Here is a 22004-nt window from a genome sequence, read left to right as displayed (position 1 = left end):
TGGTTGGTGAGGGTTGGAGTCCAACAAAGTCTGCAGGGTACCACATTGCCTACTTCTTAGGTGTATGCCTTAGCTTAGACTGAGGCATACGACAGTTGGAAGGAAAACTGATCAGGGACGGTGTGTATCTTATTTAACTTGAGTTGGCTTTCTGAAATTCCCTCTTCTACACAACTATTTGGGGGTGCAGGAGCTGTCTCCTCTTTTGCACCTGGCCACTTTCTTCTGTGTTTACAAGAAGAAGATTTTGTGAGCACCACAGCTTCTGAACAGACTGGAGCAAATGGGAATACAATATTTGTTTGAGGGGGTAGGGAATGGGAAACCTAAATTCAGTCACATAAGATAGAATTCTTACTAGTATTTTTATTTTAATTTGGATTGTTGCAGTGAATTATATCCATGTGTGTTTTTGGCAATGGAACTTGTTCCGTTGTAAGTGTGTTTTAGGACTGCAGTTCTAAAACTGCAGAGCAAGGTGTAAAACGTAGGCTACTAAAAATTGCATCCTTTACCAAAAAGGTGTCTTAAAGAGCAAAATCTAGCCTCTGCCTCAGGTGGAAGAGATCTCCTGAGTGAGTACTGCTCAGCCAACAGACACCCAAATCCATGGCCAGTCAGATGCTCCCTTCAAAGTAGGGAAAGATTTCTAACCTTGTGTGATGCCAAACTCCACAGGTGTGTCCGAGCCAACAATAAGCAATTGTTTGATATGCATTTGTTAGCAGGGTCCATTTCATATGTAGATGAAATGCAGAGAGCAGGAGCCTGGTTGAAATTTGATTACTGTAGTTAGTTGCTAGGAATGCTAAACTTTCTGGCACAATAGGCATAGCTTGATCAACGGGGTATACAATAGAGGTCAGTGTGCAAAGTACAGAGAATTTAATATGCCCATTTTTTGCTCATCTGCATGGGCTTCCTATTCACTTCAGTGCTAGTGATTTATCTTTAAAATTTTAAATAGCTTAGATCTGTGTATCATAGGGAGTGACTTTCTCCCTTGCATTCTTCCCCATCCTCCACAATTTTCTGTATACCTTCCTATTGTGAGCCTAGATTAAGGAGGAGAGAAGTGTTTTTCCTGTAGGGGCACCGGCTATTGTGAAAAAAACCAAAAACCCACCATCCACCTTACCTCAAGGTCTAAATTTTCCCTCCATTTGGTGAATTTCTACAGCTGTTGGTATTTGCTGTATTGTCTTTTTGAGTTTGATCCAGTCTAGTTGGTTGACTTTAGGTCCCACTGAAATCAATTAATCATTTTGTAGACTTTGTGCAGAAAAGGATTTTGTAGAGTTGGAAAGGTTCAGGAAAGGGCAACCACAATGATCAAGGTTGCAGGAAAGGTTGTAGCGTTTGGGGCTTGTTAGTTAAGAGAAAAAGCGAGTGAGAGGCTACATGATAGAAGTTTGCAAAATTATGCATGGCATAGGGAAAGTGGCTAGAAGGAAGTTTTTCCCCCTCTCTGATAACACCAGAATTCATGGACATCCAATGAATCGGAATATTCAGAACAGATAGAAGTACTGTACTTCTTCATATGGCACATAGTTAAACAATGGAAGGTATGGCTTTAAAAGACGATGGCTTCAAGTGAGGATAAGATTAATTCAGCGGCCACATGCCATGATGACTGCTCTGCCTACACAGACAGAGGCAGTATGCATCTGAATACCATTTTCTGGAAACCACAGCAGGAGAGGATGCTGCTGTGCTCAGGTCCTCCCTTGCAGATGCCCTACTGGGAGAACAGGATGCTGGACTAGATGGACAGCTGATCTGATCCGGCAAGCTCTTCTCATGGTTTTATAGATTCTTTTTGTTACTTCAGAAGCATAAGAGACCTCACTCACACCGGAACATAAAGTTGTGCTTAACTTGACGCAGTCTAAAAAAATTCCTTCAGTAGCACCTTAAAGACCAACTAAGTTTATATTTTGGTATGAGCTTTCGTGTGCATGCACACGAAAGCTCATACCAAAATATAAACTTAGTTGGTCTTTAAGGTGCTACTGAAGGAATTTTTTTATTTCGCTTCGACTCAGACCAACACGGCTACCTACCTGTAACTTGACGCAGTCTGTATTTGTGCAGGTAGATCTCATCATATACGAGGGTTACGTTTGCAGCTAACATGCGTGTAAGAAAAATTGCACAAGGCCAGAACAACCCCTGGAATGGCCCTGCGTGACCATCCCTACCTGTCTGAAGCTGGCGCTGAATGGGCCTTGTCCCACAAAGTGGAGAGCTTTTAAAACCATGCTTTCCAGGCTCTGGGAAGGAAACATGAGGCCTCTGGATGGGCCTGCAAGCTTTAAAAGCCCCCTGTTGGGTCGTTTCATGAACTCATGGGAGCTTCCCTCAGAGTCTCATGTGGCCTTTCCAGCTCTTTCCATGGCATGAAAGCACTAGGTGGAAACAGCTTTTTAAGCCCCTTCTCAGCCTTGCTCTCCAGGCTTTTGGAAAGTCACATGAGGGCTTCCACTAGATCTCGGACAGCCCTTTCAGGGTTCCCCCCTGCTCTCCGGCCCCTTTTTAATTTCAAATTTTCTGAAAAACCATTTCCTGTAAAACCAGCATAAGATGAGATCCACCTCTATTGTTAAATCACTTTGAGATGTTTTATATCAAGCAATTCATAAATAGAATTAAACAAACATATAATTCCTATCCGTGTGTTGAAACTCTTTCACAGCGTATGTGGAACAAAATAGGCACCGTTCAGAATGCGTGGCGTTAACTGCAGTTGTCTTTTTATGTCCTGTCTTCTACTTTGTCTTGTTGCTGGAATCCACAGAAGGAAAGAATAGTGCTCCGGTCCTGCTTGGCATCTAGGTGGCCACTGTGAAAACAGGATGCTTGATTAGATGGGCCATTTGGCTTGAGCCAGCAGGCTCTTCTTAAGTTCATATTTGTCTTCAAGGACTCTCTCCCTGCCCCTCCTGACCCTGTGCAGTTTGGCTTTGTCTTCAGCCTGCCAGCTAAGCACACACAGTTGGGTTGCTTGGTTTTGTTTGTTGCAATTCAGTCCCATTCAGCTAATCGGCTTATTGTTTGAGCTGGACATATTTGGGTACACCACTGTTAATTGTTGCAATAGCATTGAAAGGGGAAAGCAATGTCCCATCTTAGATCTTACTGTACATATATGGAGAACAGCAGCTCAGAATAAAATTTGGCATGGTCTAAATTGCCTGCACGCTGGTTTGAACGGGAAAAGTCAAGTTAGGTGGAAATTGAAATGGGGAGTGCCATTTCTAAATTGTAGACCAAGGTCAAAATCAAACATGCTGTGAATTATTGTAATCCCGTTGAAGATACAATTTAAAGAAGAAAAGCAGATTATTATTGTTGTTATTTATTAAATTTCTGCACCGCTCTTCATCTGAAGATCACAGGGCGGTTGTGATTTTAAAGAGGAAATAATATGGGGGAAAAATTGAGAAATACATTTGTGGCAAAAAGGGGGTAACTTGTCAGCTCCATTGACATTTTCCTTGGCAGTTTCTTTTAAATTCTCAGCTTTCTGGGTAAATCAGTTTTACTGTTAGAAATGAGGCCATTGTTGTTGAATGGCTGCCTAATAAGATACCTGTGAAGGTAAACTACCCTGGAAACATATTTCCAGATTTTAAACAGATTTTAAAAATAAATTTAAACAGCAGTGGTATAATTTAAAAGACAGCTATGTGATTTGTACAGTTAACTTTCCTAACCATAAACATTCCTGCTTTGAGCAACATAAAAAAGGATGTCTTCAATGGTCATAGATTTTTTAAAAAGCATGCTCCAAAGAAACACGTCAGTTGGCAAAGTTTTGATTGGCTCGTTTTGACTGTCTGGTTCTTTTTTGCCTGATTTTTTTCTTTTAAACCACTGAATCTATATACAGTGGTACCTCGACATACGAATGCCTCAACTTACGAAGGTTTTGACTTACGAAGTCGGCAAACCCGAAAGTGTTTTCGCCCCGCGCGCGTTCTGTGCACGTGCAAAATTGCGCTTCGCGCATGCGCACAATGGATGCTTCGGCAACCTAAGGCTTCAACTTACGAAGAGCGTCGCGGAACGGATTGCCTTCGAGGCACCACTGTGTATATAAATGTAGGCATTGCGCGTGCGGAGGTCACAGCCTTTCTCCGTAACTGCTGAACCGTAACGTAACAAATTTGGCCACAATGTTCCATGTCCATCAGGGAATGATCTTGCATTAAAATTTTCCCAAAAAACCACACCTTTCACACCTAAAATAATGATTAAACACAAAAAAGTGGCACCCAAATTAGACGTCACCACCAGAAGCTCTGAAAACTCCAGCAGCATCCAATAGAAAGGCAGATTCGCACCCTGCCGCCTCCAAAGCTGCGCCGCCAGATGACATCACAAAATTCCACAGCAACCAACTGAAAAGAGTCCTTTTGCAGCAACAAGGCTTAGCTTTTTCAATAGGCTGCAGCATTGCCAAGCAGGGAAAACTGAGTAGGCCGCACCATTCAGTAGGCCACAGGCAAAAACACACAGAATAGGGCCTTTCACAATGGGGGGGCACAGGGATGAGGCACAACAAAGGGAGGGGGGAAACACATAGCCATGGGGGGGAGGGAGAACCCTGAGACAGCCAAAGCAGTGGGGGGTGGGTTGGGACCATACCTGCCAAGTCTCCCGCTGAAAAATGCGGGATCAGCAGCGGCGCGGCACCAGAGGTTGTGTAGAAGCAACTTCCGGGGCCGCTCTTCCCATGTGGGCACCGGAAATCGGGCAGAGTGGCACCGGAAGTCACTTCTACGCATGCCCGGCGGCCATCTTGGTGGTGGCCGCATGGCGGTGGCCAGCAGAACAGGGAGATCCTGACATACCTAACTAAGATGCCAAAGCATAAACATTACAGCTGCTGTATAGAAATATGATAGTGGTGGCTTCACTGTGCATTTGATCACATAAAAAATGCACTGAATCCTGTTCCAGTTTGATCTCTTCACAAACTTTAGTTCAGAAGATCCTCAGACTGAAATTTAATATTGGGTTGATCACATTATGAGGCTTGTGATTTATAGAGCAGAACCATCTTTTGTTACCGTAACTGGTATCCCAGAATGAAACTCATTATTACTTTTGTATTTACTTTAAATCACACATGCTTTAGTAAAATTAACTTTTCTCAATCCACTGTTGCTTCTTAATCCAGAACTACAGTATATCTGCCTTATCTTTGTACTGTACTTCCTTGGGTTAGTTTTATCTATCCCCATTGGATTCAATCCTGGCAAATGTAATGCTTTTTCTTTAAAACCTGCCCCTCCCCACATCCCCTCAGTGTATGTACAGTACTTTGAACCACTTTCCTTCCTATAAGAAAGGAAATAGGATATTCTCAAGTATTATTATTTCCTGCCCATTCCAAAGGGCTTCTTTAGAACTTTGAAAACTAATAATAGTAATACAATTTTTCCATTAAAAACACATATTACTTGATAGAGGAAGCACTCCAAATGTACCAGTTTCCTTAGGTGAATGAGTTGTTGGTATATAGCCACTGTCTCTGAAGCAAGCCTCTTAACTTGGTTTTAGCAGTGCCTTGCAAGGTGATTTGAAGTCTTGACATGAGGACATCAAAGTGCTTTACGCCAGATATCATTGTGATGCCTGCTTTACTAAATGTCCTTTTTTGCTGCTTTTTATGTTCGACGCGGGTGGCGCTGCGGTCTAAACCACAGAGCCTAGGGCTTGCCAATCAGCAGGTTGGCGCTTTGAATTCCCGCAACGGGGTGAGCTCCCGTTGCTCGGTCCCAGCTCCTGCCCACCTAGCAGTTTGAAAGCACGTCAAAGTGCAAGTAGATAAATAGGTACCGCTCTGGCAGGAAGGTAAATGGCATTTCCATGTGCTGCTCTGGTTCGCCAGAAGCGGCTTAGTCATGCTCGCCACATGACCCAGAAGCTGTACGCCGGACATGACCCAGAAGCTGTACCCCAGAGTCGTCCGCAACTGGACCTAATGGTCAAGGGGCCCCTTTACCTTTACGTCGGCATGTGCTCTGTGTTGTCAGCTCTTCAAGCCAGAAATACTTGGAGAATCTATGTAAATGGCCAGTTGTTTGGTCCACAGTGAGGTTGATAGTAGTTCATTCTTTGTGGATCATTCATAGAATTGTAGAGTTGGAAGGATAAGGCTATCTTGAGTACTTGTCGTGATGTCTACGTGCTGAAATGGAAAAATCAATGCCCAGAAATTACAGCTTAATACACGGATTCAAGAACTTAACCTATTAGACTTCCTCCATGATTTGATTTGAACATTATTGACATTAACAAGAATATTTCTTTCTAATCTAGCGGCCAATTCATTCCTCTGCCCTGTGAGAGAATGGCAGCACAACAGAGCAGTATTCATTTCAGAAATATCAAATTGTTTGGGAATTATAAATGTGTAATGGTGTGAGGAAGTAACTAATTATGCTAGATTGCTGTTGCGTCTTGTTCACAGAGCCTTCTGTCAAGTTAGCTGGCTTGTTTTTTGTGGTGTAACTTACCCACATGTGTGGGCAACTGTGCCTTCTTCTTACCCAGTTGCTGTTTGCTTCTTGTTTCTGGACTTTAAATAGCATATCCAAAGGGAGCAGTCTTGTCTGTTGAAAAGTGATAATTTTGGTGCTAAGTGCCAGGACTGCTTGATCATCATCAAGAGATAATTTCCTGCTAGTTGAAAAAAACAGCACAATCCTTGGCATGCTTACTTGGAAGTAAATTCCACCATGATCCCTAATAAGTGTGTTTAGGGTTACAGATACAGGTTGAAATTATGTAGGTAGTGTAGAAAGCAAAAGGATCCTTACATTATGTAATGAAAATTTATATACAGGTGTGTGTCCCCCCACTTAGGCAGGGGTTAGTTCCGGTCCCCCGAACACATAAGTGAAATTGCATAAAATGGGGTGTACCCTCTAAAAAGCCTCTAAACACCCTCTTTGCTGCTCTCTCGCCAATCTATATAAAAAATACTGTATCCCAAAATACAACCAGAATTGAAGCTCTGGGGCTGGCAGGAGGCTGGAGTATGTGCAGGAAAGTAGCAGCTGCTGTGATACCCTGCACATCAGCTGTTAGGTGGGGAAGCTGAGCAGCCTAATCAAAGCCCCACTGCACCTCTGGTCTCTTCCCCCCCACCCTCACTGATGTCCTTTTTGGACTCCAGGGAAGGTCTCCTCATGAGCCACAAGGACTCTCCAGCTCTCTCCTGTCATTTCCAGGTTTGAATTTATTTAACTATTTCTTGGCAATATGCATGTATGTGGTCACATGAGAGTCGATCACGTGTAAGTGGGGGGAAGCCTGTACACTATCTATCTGCCTATCTACCTATCTGATATAATTTATTTCATTGGCATCTGAATGAAAGTAGCTCAAATGGGGACAAACTGGTTTGGATTCTATGATAAGCAAACTTAAAGAAGTTCAGAGTGGAATGTTGCCTATACCATCCTCCCTGCAGCTACTTCTGCCTTCTCTAGAATGTTGGAGGGGGCTTCTAAATAATAGAGGATTTGGCATAGGGATTAGGGTTCTGGGGTAGGTGGAAATCACACAAGATTGGGCTTGGATCGTAAGGCACTCACGGAAGTACTGTCCTGGGCTGGGATGGAGCCCATGGGGCAAGAGAACAAGGCAGAAGCTGCAGAACCACAGAGTGTTCTGTGCCCAACAAAGGTAGAAAGCAAATTGAGCCCCTTTAAGCTCCTACTTGCATGGTGGAGAATTTGGATTCTTAAGGGGCCAACACCCTGATCTGGACAGCCACTCCTGTGATTTATAGCCTACTACCTACCAGGTCTTGATTTGGGCTCTCGGCATAGCTGCCAAGTTTTCCCTTTTCTCGCGAGGAAGCCTATTCAGCATAAGGGAAAATCCCTTTAAAAAAGGGATAACTTGGCAGCTATGGCTCTCGGGCTCACAGGAGGGTCCATGAAGGTTCTGGCTCTGTGGCTGGTTGTCATGTGTGATACTGTCAGGCTTAGGCTCAGTGGTCCCTTAATCTCCAGCAGCAAGGTACTCTACAATTTATTTACTCTGTGTTGTGATCATTGCAGGACTCTTGGGTCACAGCACCATGAATGAATGTTTCTTCTCCATCAGCTCCCTGAGCCCCATTCCAAGTACAGAAGGGGACCCTGAGCACTCCCAGTTAGGGGGCCTCAGGGGGGCAGGTGAAGAAGGACACTTTCTGTCTTCAAACTTCCTTCAGTTAACTTACCTTGAGGTCCAGGCCTTTGCCACCCCTGCTTTGCGAGCCTTGGGCTTGTCTCTTCTTACTATATTTTGCCACCTCCCCATAGCTGCCAAGTTCTCCCTTTTTTTAAGGGAAATTCCCTTATGCTGAATAGGCTTCCTCACGAGAAAAGGGAAAACTTGGCAGCTATGCACCTCCCTGGTCTGACTCTGGAACGAATCAAAGCCCACTCAGCTTTTCCGTGGTGTGAAAACCAAGGAGATGCATTCTTGCAATTGGAAGGGAGCAACTGATGAGTAGGAGTTGGAATCATTTTGCCTTTTTAATAAGGAAACTGTCATTTTCCCCCGAAGGAACACTTAGCACCAGGATTTTAAGGGAGTGAAAAATACGTTTCAGGGCCTGGCTGTTGGGCTATGCAGAGTTTTGTTAATTCCTATCCAGAGAGAGCTCAGCCACTAATCATACCTAGATGGCAATATGGTGAGAGTTGTGGGCGACCAAGCAGCCTGAGAAGACCCAAAGCTGAGAGAAAGCAGGGTGCCCCTGTGCCTGTTATCAGCTTTGGTTTTTCTCCTTACCTGAAAAGGGAAAGGATTAAGGTTGGAAGGCAAAAACAAAGTGTAAGGCACATGGAGACTCGATTGTGGGTGAGCACACTGTGTGTGTCTGTACAACAAATGACAGCCTTCATGGTGTACAAGGGCTGTACCACATCAGGCTGTAAGTGATGGATTAAAAGACCGGGACGGCTGTGGCAGGTTAAGGCCCCAAGCTCTCTAAGCATTATTTGTCAGAATTGAGCTTGTGTGTATTGCTTTTTAATCAAGTACTGTCCCCTGCCCAGAAGCCCAGGCAAGCACATCTTCCTTTTCCCCACTAACACCCAGTTAAATCCTATCCCGCTTTCTCACACACCATCGGTCATTTAGCATAGCTTTTACTTCCTCTCCCATTTTCCATTCTCCCTACATTTACGCTCAAAATAAAGCTTGCTTTCCCTGGCACCCCCACCCACCCCGTTCTTTTCTATGAGTTTGGAGAGTGGATGCAGTGGCACATTTTTAGCAGACCTGGTGTACCCCGCAGAGTAGATCTGTTCACATCAAACTACTGTATGTATACCATAATTCTTTTCTGACAACTACAAATTTACCCTTTCTCCTTGCGCCCCCTAGTGGCAGGTGCTACCCAGCATCCGTAAACTAAGGTCATTGAACAATGCGGAATCTGGAAAACATGGGGCCTACCAAACACAACAGATTTTCAAAAATTAAACAAAAGATACATCTTTGCACCGCACACACCACTTTTTTCTTTCTTTTTAATATATATAAATTTACTGCTCCATACAGATGAATTTAAGCCTCTTCTGTATCATGAGAAACAGCTATGAGAAAAATGTGGCTGTCATGGTGGGCACTCTTAAACTGATGTAAGCGAGCTGTTTATTTAATCCAGTTTACTTGAAATTTGGACTGCTGGTGACCCCATACCTGAGGAATTTTGCATACCAAATTTAATAGCAATAGGACAAATGTTTTTTGTTTGTTTTTTAAATATGATTGGTGTTTTTTCACATTTTAAGCCGATCCCTCTTACTTTAACGATAGATATGAAGCATGGAAACTTTCACAGGATTCAGTTTTTCTTGATGCAGAATTTGGCTGACTTTGGTGGCGAATGTTATCAGATTACAGATAGTCCTGAAATTAGTGAGAATCTGAAGCATCTATGCTATTTGAGGGTATTTTGCCCCATTCAGTGACTAGCTTTGCAAAAAGAGTATCAGTATTTTGAGTGTGGGTAAGGGCCAAAGCAACAGATTTCACCACCACAGTCAATGTTTCTTTCACATCTGCCTCTTCTATGGCTGACAACTGTTGGGCCAGAAAGCACTCTCACAAATATGCATTTGGCCCATGGCCCACCATTTCCAGATATTCATTTCCCTTACCTGTTCCCCACACCTTTTTTGTAGAGGGAGATGACCTTTTGACTTTAGTGAATAGGAAAAGGCTCAGTGTTCCCCATCCAACTCCCCGGATGATTTGAAAGTCTTAAGTGAGGAGGCTGTCTTAAAGGTGGTTTTTAAACCATTGTTTACGTGTAAAAGCAAAATGGTTCTGTTTCGCTGTTAATGCCCATGCAAAACCATCATATATATTGTGACACCAGAAGCTGGAGCTTTTGGAAAATCAAACTGTGTAGGAATTGCAGGTGTGCAAGAGCTGAATGGTTTCCATTTTCCCAACATGATCTGCAATATAGTGCTAACCAACTCTTGACCTGGATGAAATTGGCCTGGCGATGAACATGTCATTTATGATTCCCCAGCTGCTACTTGGCAGGGAGGATATATCAGCATTCCCCTCCCCTTCTGGATTAGGAATGTTTTGTTTGCTAAGCAAGCTGTTTCTTTCATTCTTTTTTTTCTGTAGGACGGTAATTCTGAGTGAAGGACCTTGCAAGCGCTACTAAGTGGTTATCATGGGCTTAATTGCGTTTCTGAAGACCCAGTTTATAGTTCACCTCCTGATTGGGTTTGTCTTCGTTGTGAGTGGGTTCATCATTAACTTCATCCAGCTATGCACGCTAATCCTCTGGCCTATAAACAAGCAGTTTTATCGAAGAGTGAACTGCCGCCTTTCCTACTCATTGTGGAGCCGTGAGTATGCTCTGATTTCTATGTGCCAACTAGGAATGTAGTTTCTTCAGCAATAGCGGGTAGGCCTCCTTAGGAGCAGTGGGGAACAATGTTTGTGGGTGCAGATGCTGAAACACTGATCTATAGTTGCTGGTGCTAGGCGTTGGGAATTGTTCTTGCACAGTGGACTTTTCTGCATGTACCATATTTTCCCCTTTTTCCATGTCCTTGCACCTAAATGCAGGGGCTGAGGTGAGAACTCTCTGAAGCACTATTATTGCAGGAATGGCATGTTGTGCAGAATATAGACACACACACAAAAAAAAAACAAAAAAACCCCAGCTATCTGGAGGGGCCCTGTTCCAGCTCTGCTGTTTCCCTCTCAGCCCTCCAGAAAAACCACTTGCATGCATAGCTAGGATAGGCTCTTCATCCTACCATACAGCAGGTGGTTGGGTATTGTTCCTTCCTCCTGTGGCATTGCTTTTAGTCCCAACAAGCCTAACTCTCACATACACCCTCTGTTGCCAGTGGAGGAGGAGATATGAAATATCCTATTGCCTTGTTCCTCTTTCCACTCTTCATTTTTTGTAATTTCCTAGCTTACAGCTTTCCTACCTTTCCCCCATACGTATATTTTATGTTTTCTCATTCTTTTCTAGTGCCTGTTTTCGTTCATTTGTCTCATTTCTCAGTCCTTCAGACTGTCTTTTACTTTCAAATTTATTGCACAAATGCCTGTTTTCTTACTCCCTACCAGCCTGTCTAACCTAGTATTCACTGCAGTGCTTCCCAAGTTTGTAACTTGGGGCAAAAGTTTTTTTAAACGTCTTCTGTTGTAGTCACATTGCATCGGTTATTCAGAGAGCCTGAGGTAAGACAGAAATTCCAGAGGCAGAGCCATCTCAGTTGTTTGTTTTTTAAAGCAAACACACATAAAATAGTCTTGTGAACCTTAAATATTTAACTGTTTTTAAATCTTTTAAAGTTTAAAGTGCTCTAAGGGACAGTTTTCCTCTGAAAAATTATTAAGGTGGAAAACAGACCCAGCAAACAATCCAGTTGAACTGGCTCATAGTGAACTGTTGCTAAAATGCTATTTTTTTAACTAGGTTATTCCAGAAGCAAGTTCATTACTGAGATTGCTTGCGACATTTTTTGACGTTGTCGCCTAGAAGCTCTCCTCTTTGGGTCCTTATTTTGAAAAATGCCAAAGTAGCATTTCCACCAACCTGGCAGGAACAGGCTGGGGAAGGGTGCTTTTTATTTTTTTTACTTTTTTCTTATCTTCATGTTTATAAGAGGGTACTGGGAAATAAAAAGGAAACCATTTAAAGCATTAAATGGGCTTCTATTGTACCCAAACACTTTCACTCAAGATCTTGTTGGACTCCCAACTCCCATCAGCCTTAGCCATCCTGACCAGTGGTCAGGAATGATGGGAGTTGTAGTCCAACAGCAATTGGAGGGCACTGTGTTGGCTAGCACTGCACTAATATCACTAACAATTCTTAAATTCAGACTGTTCACTTTATTATCTTTATCCATGAAGAAATGTTAGCTTTTTGCTGAACGGTCATTTCCCCTGCTATTCTTTCCCTTTGTTTCTTTCACTTACTCTGAGAACTCTGAATATTACTATGACAAGGCTATCTCTACAAACATACAATTCCAGTTGCAGCTCCCATTCAGGGTGGATCTTGCAGATTGACAGCTGACACTGGAGGGGTGTGTGCAGGCTGGAAGGACATGGCAATTCAGGTTCATTAGGTGACCTTTTTAGTGAGACATGGGAATCGATAACAGGCAGGTGGTTGGGAGTTTTGTCTTCAATGCCAAAAGCTGGCCATTTGGGCTTGTTTCAGAAGGAACATTGGTACGACATCCTACTAATGATAGAGCTTGTTTTTGTATCAAGGGAACAGATTCAATCCATGGCATCTTCAGTTTAAAAATCTTGAGAACAATAACTTCTTGGGAATAAGATGGCGTCTTGAAGGTAGCCTCGGAGAGTGCCTGGTAAAGATTCTTCCTTATTCTCCTTTACTTAGCCTCACAAGCCTCACAAGCTTTTTTCCGAGGGTACTAATGGCATTTTAAGATTGTTTTAAGCTTGTTTTTATGTTTTTATACTTTTATGCTTTCACCACTCCCACATACCTGCAAATCTGCAAACCTGCAAGTCAGCGTTGTAGATAAAGACTGAAAGGGAGTGAGTTGTTAAAGAGAACGCACACTAACTAGCACAGTTCACTCTGCTTTGGGCTAAGTGGGGTTTCTCCCCCTCTCCGTCTGTGCTGGTATGAGAGGGAAAAAGCGTTCCAGGCACCATTCCAATGAGACAGTGGACGCAGCCAAGAAACAGATGAAAATCAGTGACTTCTTGCCCAATAATGACCTGGCAGAGATTTGCAATAGTTTCCCTACTGAAAACAGTTTCGCTGCTCTTGCCTCTAGTATTGCCCATAAAGTGACTGGCTGTATGGTGGGCGAGGGGCAGCCAGCCCCGGGATTACAAGAGGAGGCCCCTCCCTCTGAGCAAATCCAAACTTCTCTATCCGAAATACCACAACCATCCACCCAACTTTTTGCGGATCGAGAGATGTTGGAATTGCTAACCTGCCAATCTGAACTGATATCGCATACAATCAGCAACCTGTATAAAAGGCTGGACGGCATTGAAAAGAAGCTCGAGGAAGTGCTCAGCCTGGCCAAACGACCACCCACTCCTCCCCAGTTTGACTACATTGCCAGTCCGGCTCCCCCCCGCCCAAGTCTGCAGGTCGACTCCGCACAACAAGCAAAGGGCCCGGACGAACAAGCACATAACTTGAATCTACAACTCCAGCCTCATAAACTGGCTGTGCTAGTGGGAAACCACCCCTTGAATTACAACAATTGGGTAGCTAAACTCTCAGTTGCCAACTCTCTGTCCCAACTGCTGGGGCACGTCCTACGTCCATCAGAGATTGTGGACATTCTATGGTTGCCCACTGGGTCCTTTCTGAAGCGGCTGGTTATTAACTTTAGATCTACTTATCCACCTGCTAGAATCCTAAAACTAAACGGTTGCACAAGGAAATGGCATATCTATTTCACAAGAGTGTTTGCTAACCAGATCTGCAAACCATTACCCATCAGGACAGGGGCCATCTGCTCTGAAGCTAGGCCTGTCTGTCTCAAGAAACCAGTGAACGGGGGGCTGGAATCGAGACCTTCTCGTATGGGCAACACCATCGCCCAACAGGACTCGGACAGCCGTGCACTGTACCAAAGTCTGCCTGCAATTGATTTAATTGACTTTTTACACCCTCCTCTTGGCTCCCAGGACGCTCCATGTGACGCGCCCGCCCCCGGTCCGCCTAAGCAACTCCAATCTGAAATGCACTCTCCTTCATACGCCTCGATGCCTGAACTGGAGACTTCCGTTACCTCCAGCCCAATACAAGGCGACAAGCCACAACACCCATTAAACTTTAATCCCCTAATCGATCCACCCCAAGATACAGTTGCTGACCTTTTACAATCTACACCACCCGGTGAAGTCTATGCCTTCAAAACAAATCCGGAACGCCATGTAACCTGCAATAGAGTCATCGAGGACCCTTTCGGCCACATCAATCTGTTGGCCTTTCAACCCAAGCCATCTCAGTCTCCCAGTTCCCAGCAATCTAAGGCCGGTCGGAATCCTTATACGGGGCAGAGTGAAGAAGTCCCCCAAATCATCCTAGCAAAAGACTCCAGGGCCCACGGACCAATAACTGACGCTCCAACGGTAGTGGTGGAAACGCGCCTGGGGCCGCCTGGGACATCAAGCGATAACCATCCTCCTGATATTCACCTAGATTGACTTGATGCCGCGGTTAGGAGTCAGGTGCACAATTCTCTGCAAATGATATCATGGAACGTGGCAGGGTGGTCTCCAAAGCTATGCCTTCCAGAGTTCTCAAACTTATTAAGGGCTCATGATGTAGTTTGTTTACAAGAAACCTGGTCATTACATCACATCGAATTTGCAGGTTTCAACGCTTACTCTGTTCCGGCAACTAAAAGCCACAAGAAAGGCAGACCTTCAGGTGGATTGTTAACTCTAGTGGCTCCCCATATAAAATGCGAACACATCCTGTCGACAAATGATACCTGTAAACTACTAGTAACAAAGATAGTGCTGGAGAACCAGGAAATGTTACTGATCAACGTGTATATTCCTCCCACTCCCACTGCCACAGTCAAGAACCTTCAATGGAATCTCATTACACATGTGTTCGAGAATCTGGACCTCATCTGCCCTGATTTACCTATCATTCTAACTGGAGACTTTAATGCTCGCCTAGGCCAAGGGTGGGAAGTGTACACAAAAGCCTGGGAGCTCCTGGATATTTCTGTCCTCCCAGATTTCTGTCTTTGGGAACGCAGATCCCTGGATCCAGTAATAAACCAGGCGGGTCTGCGTCTCACCAAGTTGACTACCACCAGGGCCCTGACATGGCTTAATGGGCTAACGGAATGGGAAGGCTCCGGGAACTTCACCCATATCTCCCCGCAGGGGAACAGCGTGGTGGACTATATTATAATACCTGCTGGAATGACGCCATTCGTGGATGAGTTTTACATAGGCGATCCTATGCTCAGTGACCATCTCCCTCTTCACTGCAAGCTTGTCTTTCCATTGAGCAAGACTGTACAGTTAAACAGCCCACTCCCCCAGGAACCAAGACTCCAGCTTCCAAGGATACAAACCAACGAACACACTCTGTCTCTCTTCCAAGGCCTGGTAAAAACCAACCGCGTGACCCAATTGTTTTCAGCAGAGAAAGGTGCTCTTACTCCAGCTGAGGGAATTACTCGGTTCGAGGAATTTATTAACATCTTAATAACAGAACTGTCCCACACGCACTCACATAGGCCTCCTAAGAAAAGGAGCCCAGGTGATTGGACCGACAAAGAGACTTTAGCTATGAAAGCCGAAATCAGGAAACTGTACAGAGAATCCAGAGATTCGGGCAGTTCCCGCCTACCTGACATCTATTTTTCTAGAACTCAACAACTAAGGGAGTCCATCCAGCTCGGCCGGTTAAGACATATCCAGAAAAGCTGGGAAATTTTACTCTCAGCCATACAATCTAGAGATCACAAAAATTTTTGGAAGGCCGTAGCAGATCCCCCACTGCCACAGAATGAGCAGCTAACCTCAATTCCATCGGGCACATGGATAGATCATTTCAAGTCAGTATTTTTCGACAACTGCATCCCACCGGACAGGCAAGATCAGAACACTCTCTCTTTCCTAGATGAGTGGCCTCCAGTATCCATGTCAGAAATCATAAATTTAATTGATCAGATGAAAGTAGGGAAGGCCCCTGGCCCGGACGCCATTCCATCTAAACTGATTAAAACTAAACCGGAGTGGTGGGCTCCGATATTGGCTGATTTGTTCACGTTGGTCGATAGCTCAGGAATTATGCCCAGCTCCTGGCAACAATCCATAATTATCCCTATTTTCAAAAAAGGTGACAAAAAGCTGCCAGCAAATTATCGGCCAATAAGTCTTCTCTCTAACATTGGGAAATTATATGCTAAGCATCTGTTAAACAGATTAACTACCTGGCTCGATGACAATAACATCTTAGGCCCTGAACAGGCTGGGTTCAGACCAGGAAAATCGACCCTACGAAACTGCACGGTGCTGTCTCACCTAGTCGCCAAATCCACACGATTCTATAAAGAACATCTACATGTGGCCTTCCTGGACATTCAAGCGGCATTTGATACCATTGACAGGAGGTTGCTTTGGGCCAAATTGGAGGCTATGGGCTTAGAACCCAGACTTCTTTACCTGATCAAAAAGCTTTATACCAATAACACCTGCTGCATAAAAATCCATTCTGGGAATGAAATCACAACACCAGTCAGTATCAACAGAGGAGTTAAACAGGGCTGCGTACTTGCTCCTACGCTTTTCAATCTTTTTCTCAACGATCTAGCCCCATTACTAAAGCAGGTGGATGCCCACACTCCAAAACTCCAGGCCATAAACATTCCCATCCTCCTGTACGCGGACGATATGGTTTTGCTCTCACGGACCAGAATAGGTCTAAAGCGTCTGGTAATTGCCTGCATTGAGTACATGGCCAAAATGAACTTATGCTTGAACTTTGAAAAAAGCAAAATCCTGGTGTTTGGTAACTCACGCACAAGTTATAGCTGGGTTTTTGGAGGTAAACCCATCCAGCAGGTCTTTAAATTCAATTATCTAGGAATCACCTATCACCATAGGCTCCTCTGGTCTCCACATCGAGGCGTGGTGGTGAACGCCAGTAAGATATCCACGCAGGCAATTACGCGATTTTTTACAACAAGGGGCAACTCACATATCCCTTCTGCGCTCAAGATCTTCAATGCCAAGACCATTTCACAACTGCTCTACGGCATTCCAATCTGGATCCCGGGGTTCACCCAGACAGTAGAGCAAGTGCAATCAACCTTTCTCTACAAGATTTTCTCTGTTCCAAGATGCGTCCCATATGCAGTTTTATGTCTAGAGGGAGCTCAACACAAGGTGGAATCTGTCGCCTGGGCAAGATTCCTTATATTCTGGCTAAAAATCTGCCTCAACTCTGACAGAGATCCCTTCCTCCAGGTAATGCTTTCGGACACCTTCCTCCCCCCAGGGCTGCAACACTTCAATAGGAAGGTACTGCAACTGGGGCTTTCAATAGAACTCCTCCGCTCAATGTCCTTACAATCTGCCAAAGCCACAGTCATTACTAGGTTGTGGGACATTGAGAGACAGGATCTTATAGCGGCAGCAGGCACAACATGTTCCCCCCTTCTTTTCCACCTCCCGTGGGCTCATGAAACAAAACCTAACTATCTTGACTTCCTACTGAACCCACAGGAAAGAAGGGCATTTTCGTTGGCCAGGTTCAATGCAAATCCATCGAACCTCCTGTGGGGAAGATTCTCGGGCAGGGCGAAGGATGAGAGGATCTGTCCGTGTCATGACCCTCAGGTGGAAAGCCTTCCACATATGGTTTTTCATTGTAACCTTTACGTCGACCTTCGTCAACGGTTCCTGGACCGGCTCTGCATTCCCAGAGGGAGACCAGAGCGGGAAATCTTGCGGTTCCTCTTGCTGGGGAAGGACCCGGTTCTCACCGAGATGGTGGCTCAATATCTTAATTTACTATTTTCTCGGCGTTGTACTCTGCAGTCGTCTGAGTCGCCGGAAGCCCCATTGTCGTGAAAGCGGATGGCGGATTATTCCCTTCCCTCTCTTGGCACAGCGTTTGCCACAGTGACAGTTTTAATCTGTTATTATTTTGTATGCGAGTTTGTTTGATGCCAATAAAGGTTTTACTTACTTACTTAATAACTTCTTGGAGAGCTTTGAACCATCATAGTTAGATAGAGCTAGACTAGACATTCTGTTTCTCCGTAATGCAGCTGAGTATACAGGTCATCTCCCAAACCTGTTTAGCTGGCTGGCTGTGTGGGATATTGAGGGCTTTCCTGTATTCATAGGTAACTGTTTGGTACCTGGAGGGGGAGAAATAACTAGGTTTTTATATAGCTGCCTTGCAGCTGTAAAGCAAAGATGCAATAGAAGGTTTCTAGCATTTAAGTAGCCAGTTAAAATCCAGGTCTTATACCAATTCCACCCCTGAGACTAGGCTGACCGTGATGACTGCTGCGTTCTTAGCATTCTTTCTCAGGCTCTTAATCAGGACTGACTAATCTGTGTTCATCCTGATGTTGTTGAACTGCAACTCCCATCATCTTTGACCACACTGGTTGGGGCTGATGGGAGATGAACTCCAACAACATCTGTAGGGACCACAAGCTTCTTGACCTTGCTTTAGAGGATGCTAAGTCGGTGGATTTTAAAATGCTGCAACTCCCCACACCTCTCTTTTCCCCAATGCAGATTTTGCTGTGAAAAGTAAATTGGTGTTTGTAGTGAAAAGCTGCCCTTTCCCCCTATGTATACCAGCTGAAGCACCCATGCATTTTGGAGCTCAATCTATGCTTTTTAAGCAGGCTGATTCACACAACACTCAGTATAACAGGTCTCTTGAGGACTCGCAACTGAGCATGTGAACCACCAAGCATTGCATTTAGTGTGATGTGGAAAGAGATGCAAGTTCATCGTGATCATTGCATACATAGTGCAGAATAAACTGACCTCTTTAGACTAGATCCCCCTTTCTAGATTGCTCTTCAAGGATATCTTAATTTAAACTTTTTTTTTAAAAAAAAGAGCTTCATATACATTGCATACTTTAAAAAACAAACAAACCCCAGTATAACTATTTGATGAGGTAATTTTAGAACCGTAAACCTTTTCCTCACCATGGGATGCCAGCCATGTGAAAGTCATTCACAGACTGGCTCCCTTCAGAGATTTGAAGCTCTTGCTGTGCCGCTCTTAACTAAAATGATCAGGGCTGCACTTCTCTGAAAAAGCTTCTTTCCTGTTGTAGAGCAGCACGGATGTTTGGTCTGACTTCCTGCAAAGAGAAAACACTTTGCTGCATATTTAATTCATGAGGGCAATCTATATTCCAGCCTTATTCATTCTAGCTACCTCCAGATGACTTAAGAATAAGGGGGGGGAGCTCAGCATTTTCAGTTTTTACTCTCCTAGCAACAATACCTCCATCCAAATCTAAATGGATAGTATGCTGTTTGCAAGATTTTTGTGCATTGCAGCTTAGCAAATTGTGGAGTTGGACCTTATTACTTTTGATGTGTTTGAGTCCCTCCCCTCTGCTGCTTTTTCTGTTTTTTGTTTTGTATAATCAGTTTTTTAAAATGCCATGGCATTCTTTTCATTTTAAGGCTAAGTGATGTTCTACTCTTCAAATATTCAGACTATTATTTATTTATTTATTCATTTATTTATACCCCGCCCATCTGGGCTGGGTTTCCCCAGTCCCTCTGGGCAGCTCCCAACAGATTATTACTTTTAATAATAATAATAAAAAGCAATAAAACATCAAATATTAAAAACCTCCCTAAACAGGGCTGCCATCAGATGTCTTCTAAAAGCCAGATAGTTGATTATTTCCTTGACATCTAATGGAAGGGCGTTCCACAGGTGCAACAGGTACGGGGGGATTTTATTAACTTGGAGACCAGCTGATTAACACAAAGCTAAAGTTTTATACATGTGTTAAAATGTATTTAAAGTTTGTTTATTAAATTAGTATACCACCCTTTATCCAAAGATCACAGGGCAGTATATAAGTTGTGATACTTAAGGCTGAACCTACCAGCATCACTCTCTGTCTCTGTCTCACTCCTCACCTCCAGCGAACTTCCCTTCCTCAGATGTTGCTGAACTACAACTCCCATCAGCCTCAACAAGCATAGCCAGTTCCCAGGGATGAATGGTGTTGTAATTCAGAAACATCTGGGTGGGGGAGGTTTCCCATTCCTGCTGTAAAGTATATTGTTATGTACTTCTCTGACTTCCAGTTTTTCCTACTTTAGACCACACAAGAATAAAATGCACCACTGGAAAAATACATCAGGAACCACTGTCAGATTTGTTGGGGTGGGGCATTTCTGTACAGCGCTTAACAAGTAAAAAAAATTAATTCAGTTTCTAAGATGTCAATATTGGAGCTGTAAAAGCTCGGGAAAAGCAAAAGGATCTCGGGATTTTCCCAACACTACTGAAGTCAGTACGTCAGGCTACAAACATTTCTTCAGAACCAATTCTCTGTTCCTTTTGCTTCCCCCTCAAGCTGTTGGCAAGAACTGTCAGAAAAGATAGGGAAATACTTCTGGAGTCTAAAAGTTCCTCTTCAGGCTGTCCAGTAGCAACAGAGGGTTCCTATCTTAAGAAAAGCAGACAGGCAAATAGTGGCTGTGTTTGCATAGCAATGTAAGCCATAGTGAAAGTGCTCTTCCTCTAGCAAGAATAGAAACAACAAACCACCATTGCTAGTTTAGTGTTACATCCGAATGAGAGATTGTAGATTTGTTTCACTCCAGATGAACCACAGCCCTCTCTCTGGGCAGAACACTAAGCCAGCAGGTCGTAGTTTGTTGCTCACACTAGGAGAGAAGTGAAGTAGGAGTGATCTCTGTATTCCTTGTAGACCATTAACTATGGTTTACTGTAATGTGTGAACACAGACAAAGATTCCCAATGGTCTGGTGGGATCCTGGGTGCCTTTATTCATTGGGCTACATTGCAGGGAAGGAACGACATAGCTGCAGTTAATGTTAACTGGGTTAGCTGTGGTTACGCCCTGCAGGGAAAATGTATGTTGCAGGACAGAGGGAGAGAGTGAGTGGAGGAAAGAAATGAACTGTCATGTGCACCACTCCCAGTTACTTAATTATATAGTTAATTTAATGGCAGAGTTATGTTTATATCCCAGCAAAAATTATTGAAATTGGATAATGTGGTTGGCTAATCATAACAGCTTTTGAATCAAAGATTTTCATCTTGATCAGAATGGCTGACTTCTATGGCATTGGAAACTGTATTGTAAACTTCGGTCAATTTGATTTAAAAGTGCTCTCACAGCCCTGAAATTCATATCTTTTAAGACTGAAAGTGGAGCTTTTAAATAAAGAAAATTGTCATCAGTAAGAAACTAGGGTGTTCAAAACAAAACCCCTGCAAATTGTTTGCTTCTGCCCTGTATATATGGTATATAACTGCACATTTAACAGAGTTTAAAAGGTTGGAAATAATAGTCTGCCATATACAGTGGTGTAAAACATTAAGGCCTAATCTACTTTCTTTGTTTCCTCCTGTGACCTAGAATTAGTGATGTTGCTGGAATGGTGGTCTGGTACAGAATGCACTTTGTTCTCAGACCAGGCCACAGTCGATAAGTTCGGAAAAGAGCATGTCATCATCATCCTGAACCACAACTTTGAAATAGACTTTCTGTGTGGCTGGACCATGACAGAGCGATTTGGCGTTTTGGGGGTGAGTGCATTGAACTTGTATATCTTTTAATTTAAGGGGTAGGGTCAGGTTTATTTTTCACCTTGGGAAAGGGAGGCAGCTGGAGTGGGTGTTTAAATGGTCACACTGGATAAATTTCCTTCCCACTAACAGCAAAATTTGGATTCAGGTTGGTAGCCGTGTTGGTCTGACGCAGTTGA

General features: G+C 43.8%; 1 protein-coding gene across 3 annotated transcripts in view; it reads left to right on the top strand.

The window, feature by feature from the left end:
• AGPAT3 (1-acylglycerol-3-phosphate O-acyltransferase 3) overlaps nucleotides 1-22004 on the top strand; it is a 75347-nt gene that overhangs the window by 39380 nt on the left and 13963 nt on the right. For 2 of the 3 annotated variants that reach the window (XM_035114791.3, XM_035114788.3), the window contains 2 exons: nucleotides 10666-10892; nucleotides 21656-21825. In XM_035114791.3, coding sequence (XP_034970682.1) covers nucleotides 10715-10892; nucleotides 21656-21825 — 348 coding nt within the window. In that variant the 5' untranslated portion in view covers nucleotides 10666-10714. Of the gene's footprint in view, nucleotides 1-10665; nucleotides 10893-12789; nucleotides 12891-21655; nucleotides 21826-22004 lie in introns of all 3 variants that reach the window. The other variant, XM_088667822.1, reaches the window with a different exon arrangement.

This window comes from Zootoca vivipara, chromosome 4 (genome assembly GCF_965207765.1).
Source record: "Zootoca vivipara chromosome 4, rZooViv2.hap1.1, whole genome shotgun sequence".
NCBI lineage: Eukaryota > Metazoa > Chordata > Lepidosauria > Squamata > Lacertidae > Zootoca > Zootoca vivipara.
This window is presented reverse-complemented; position numbering and strand designations above follow the sequence as displayed.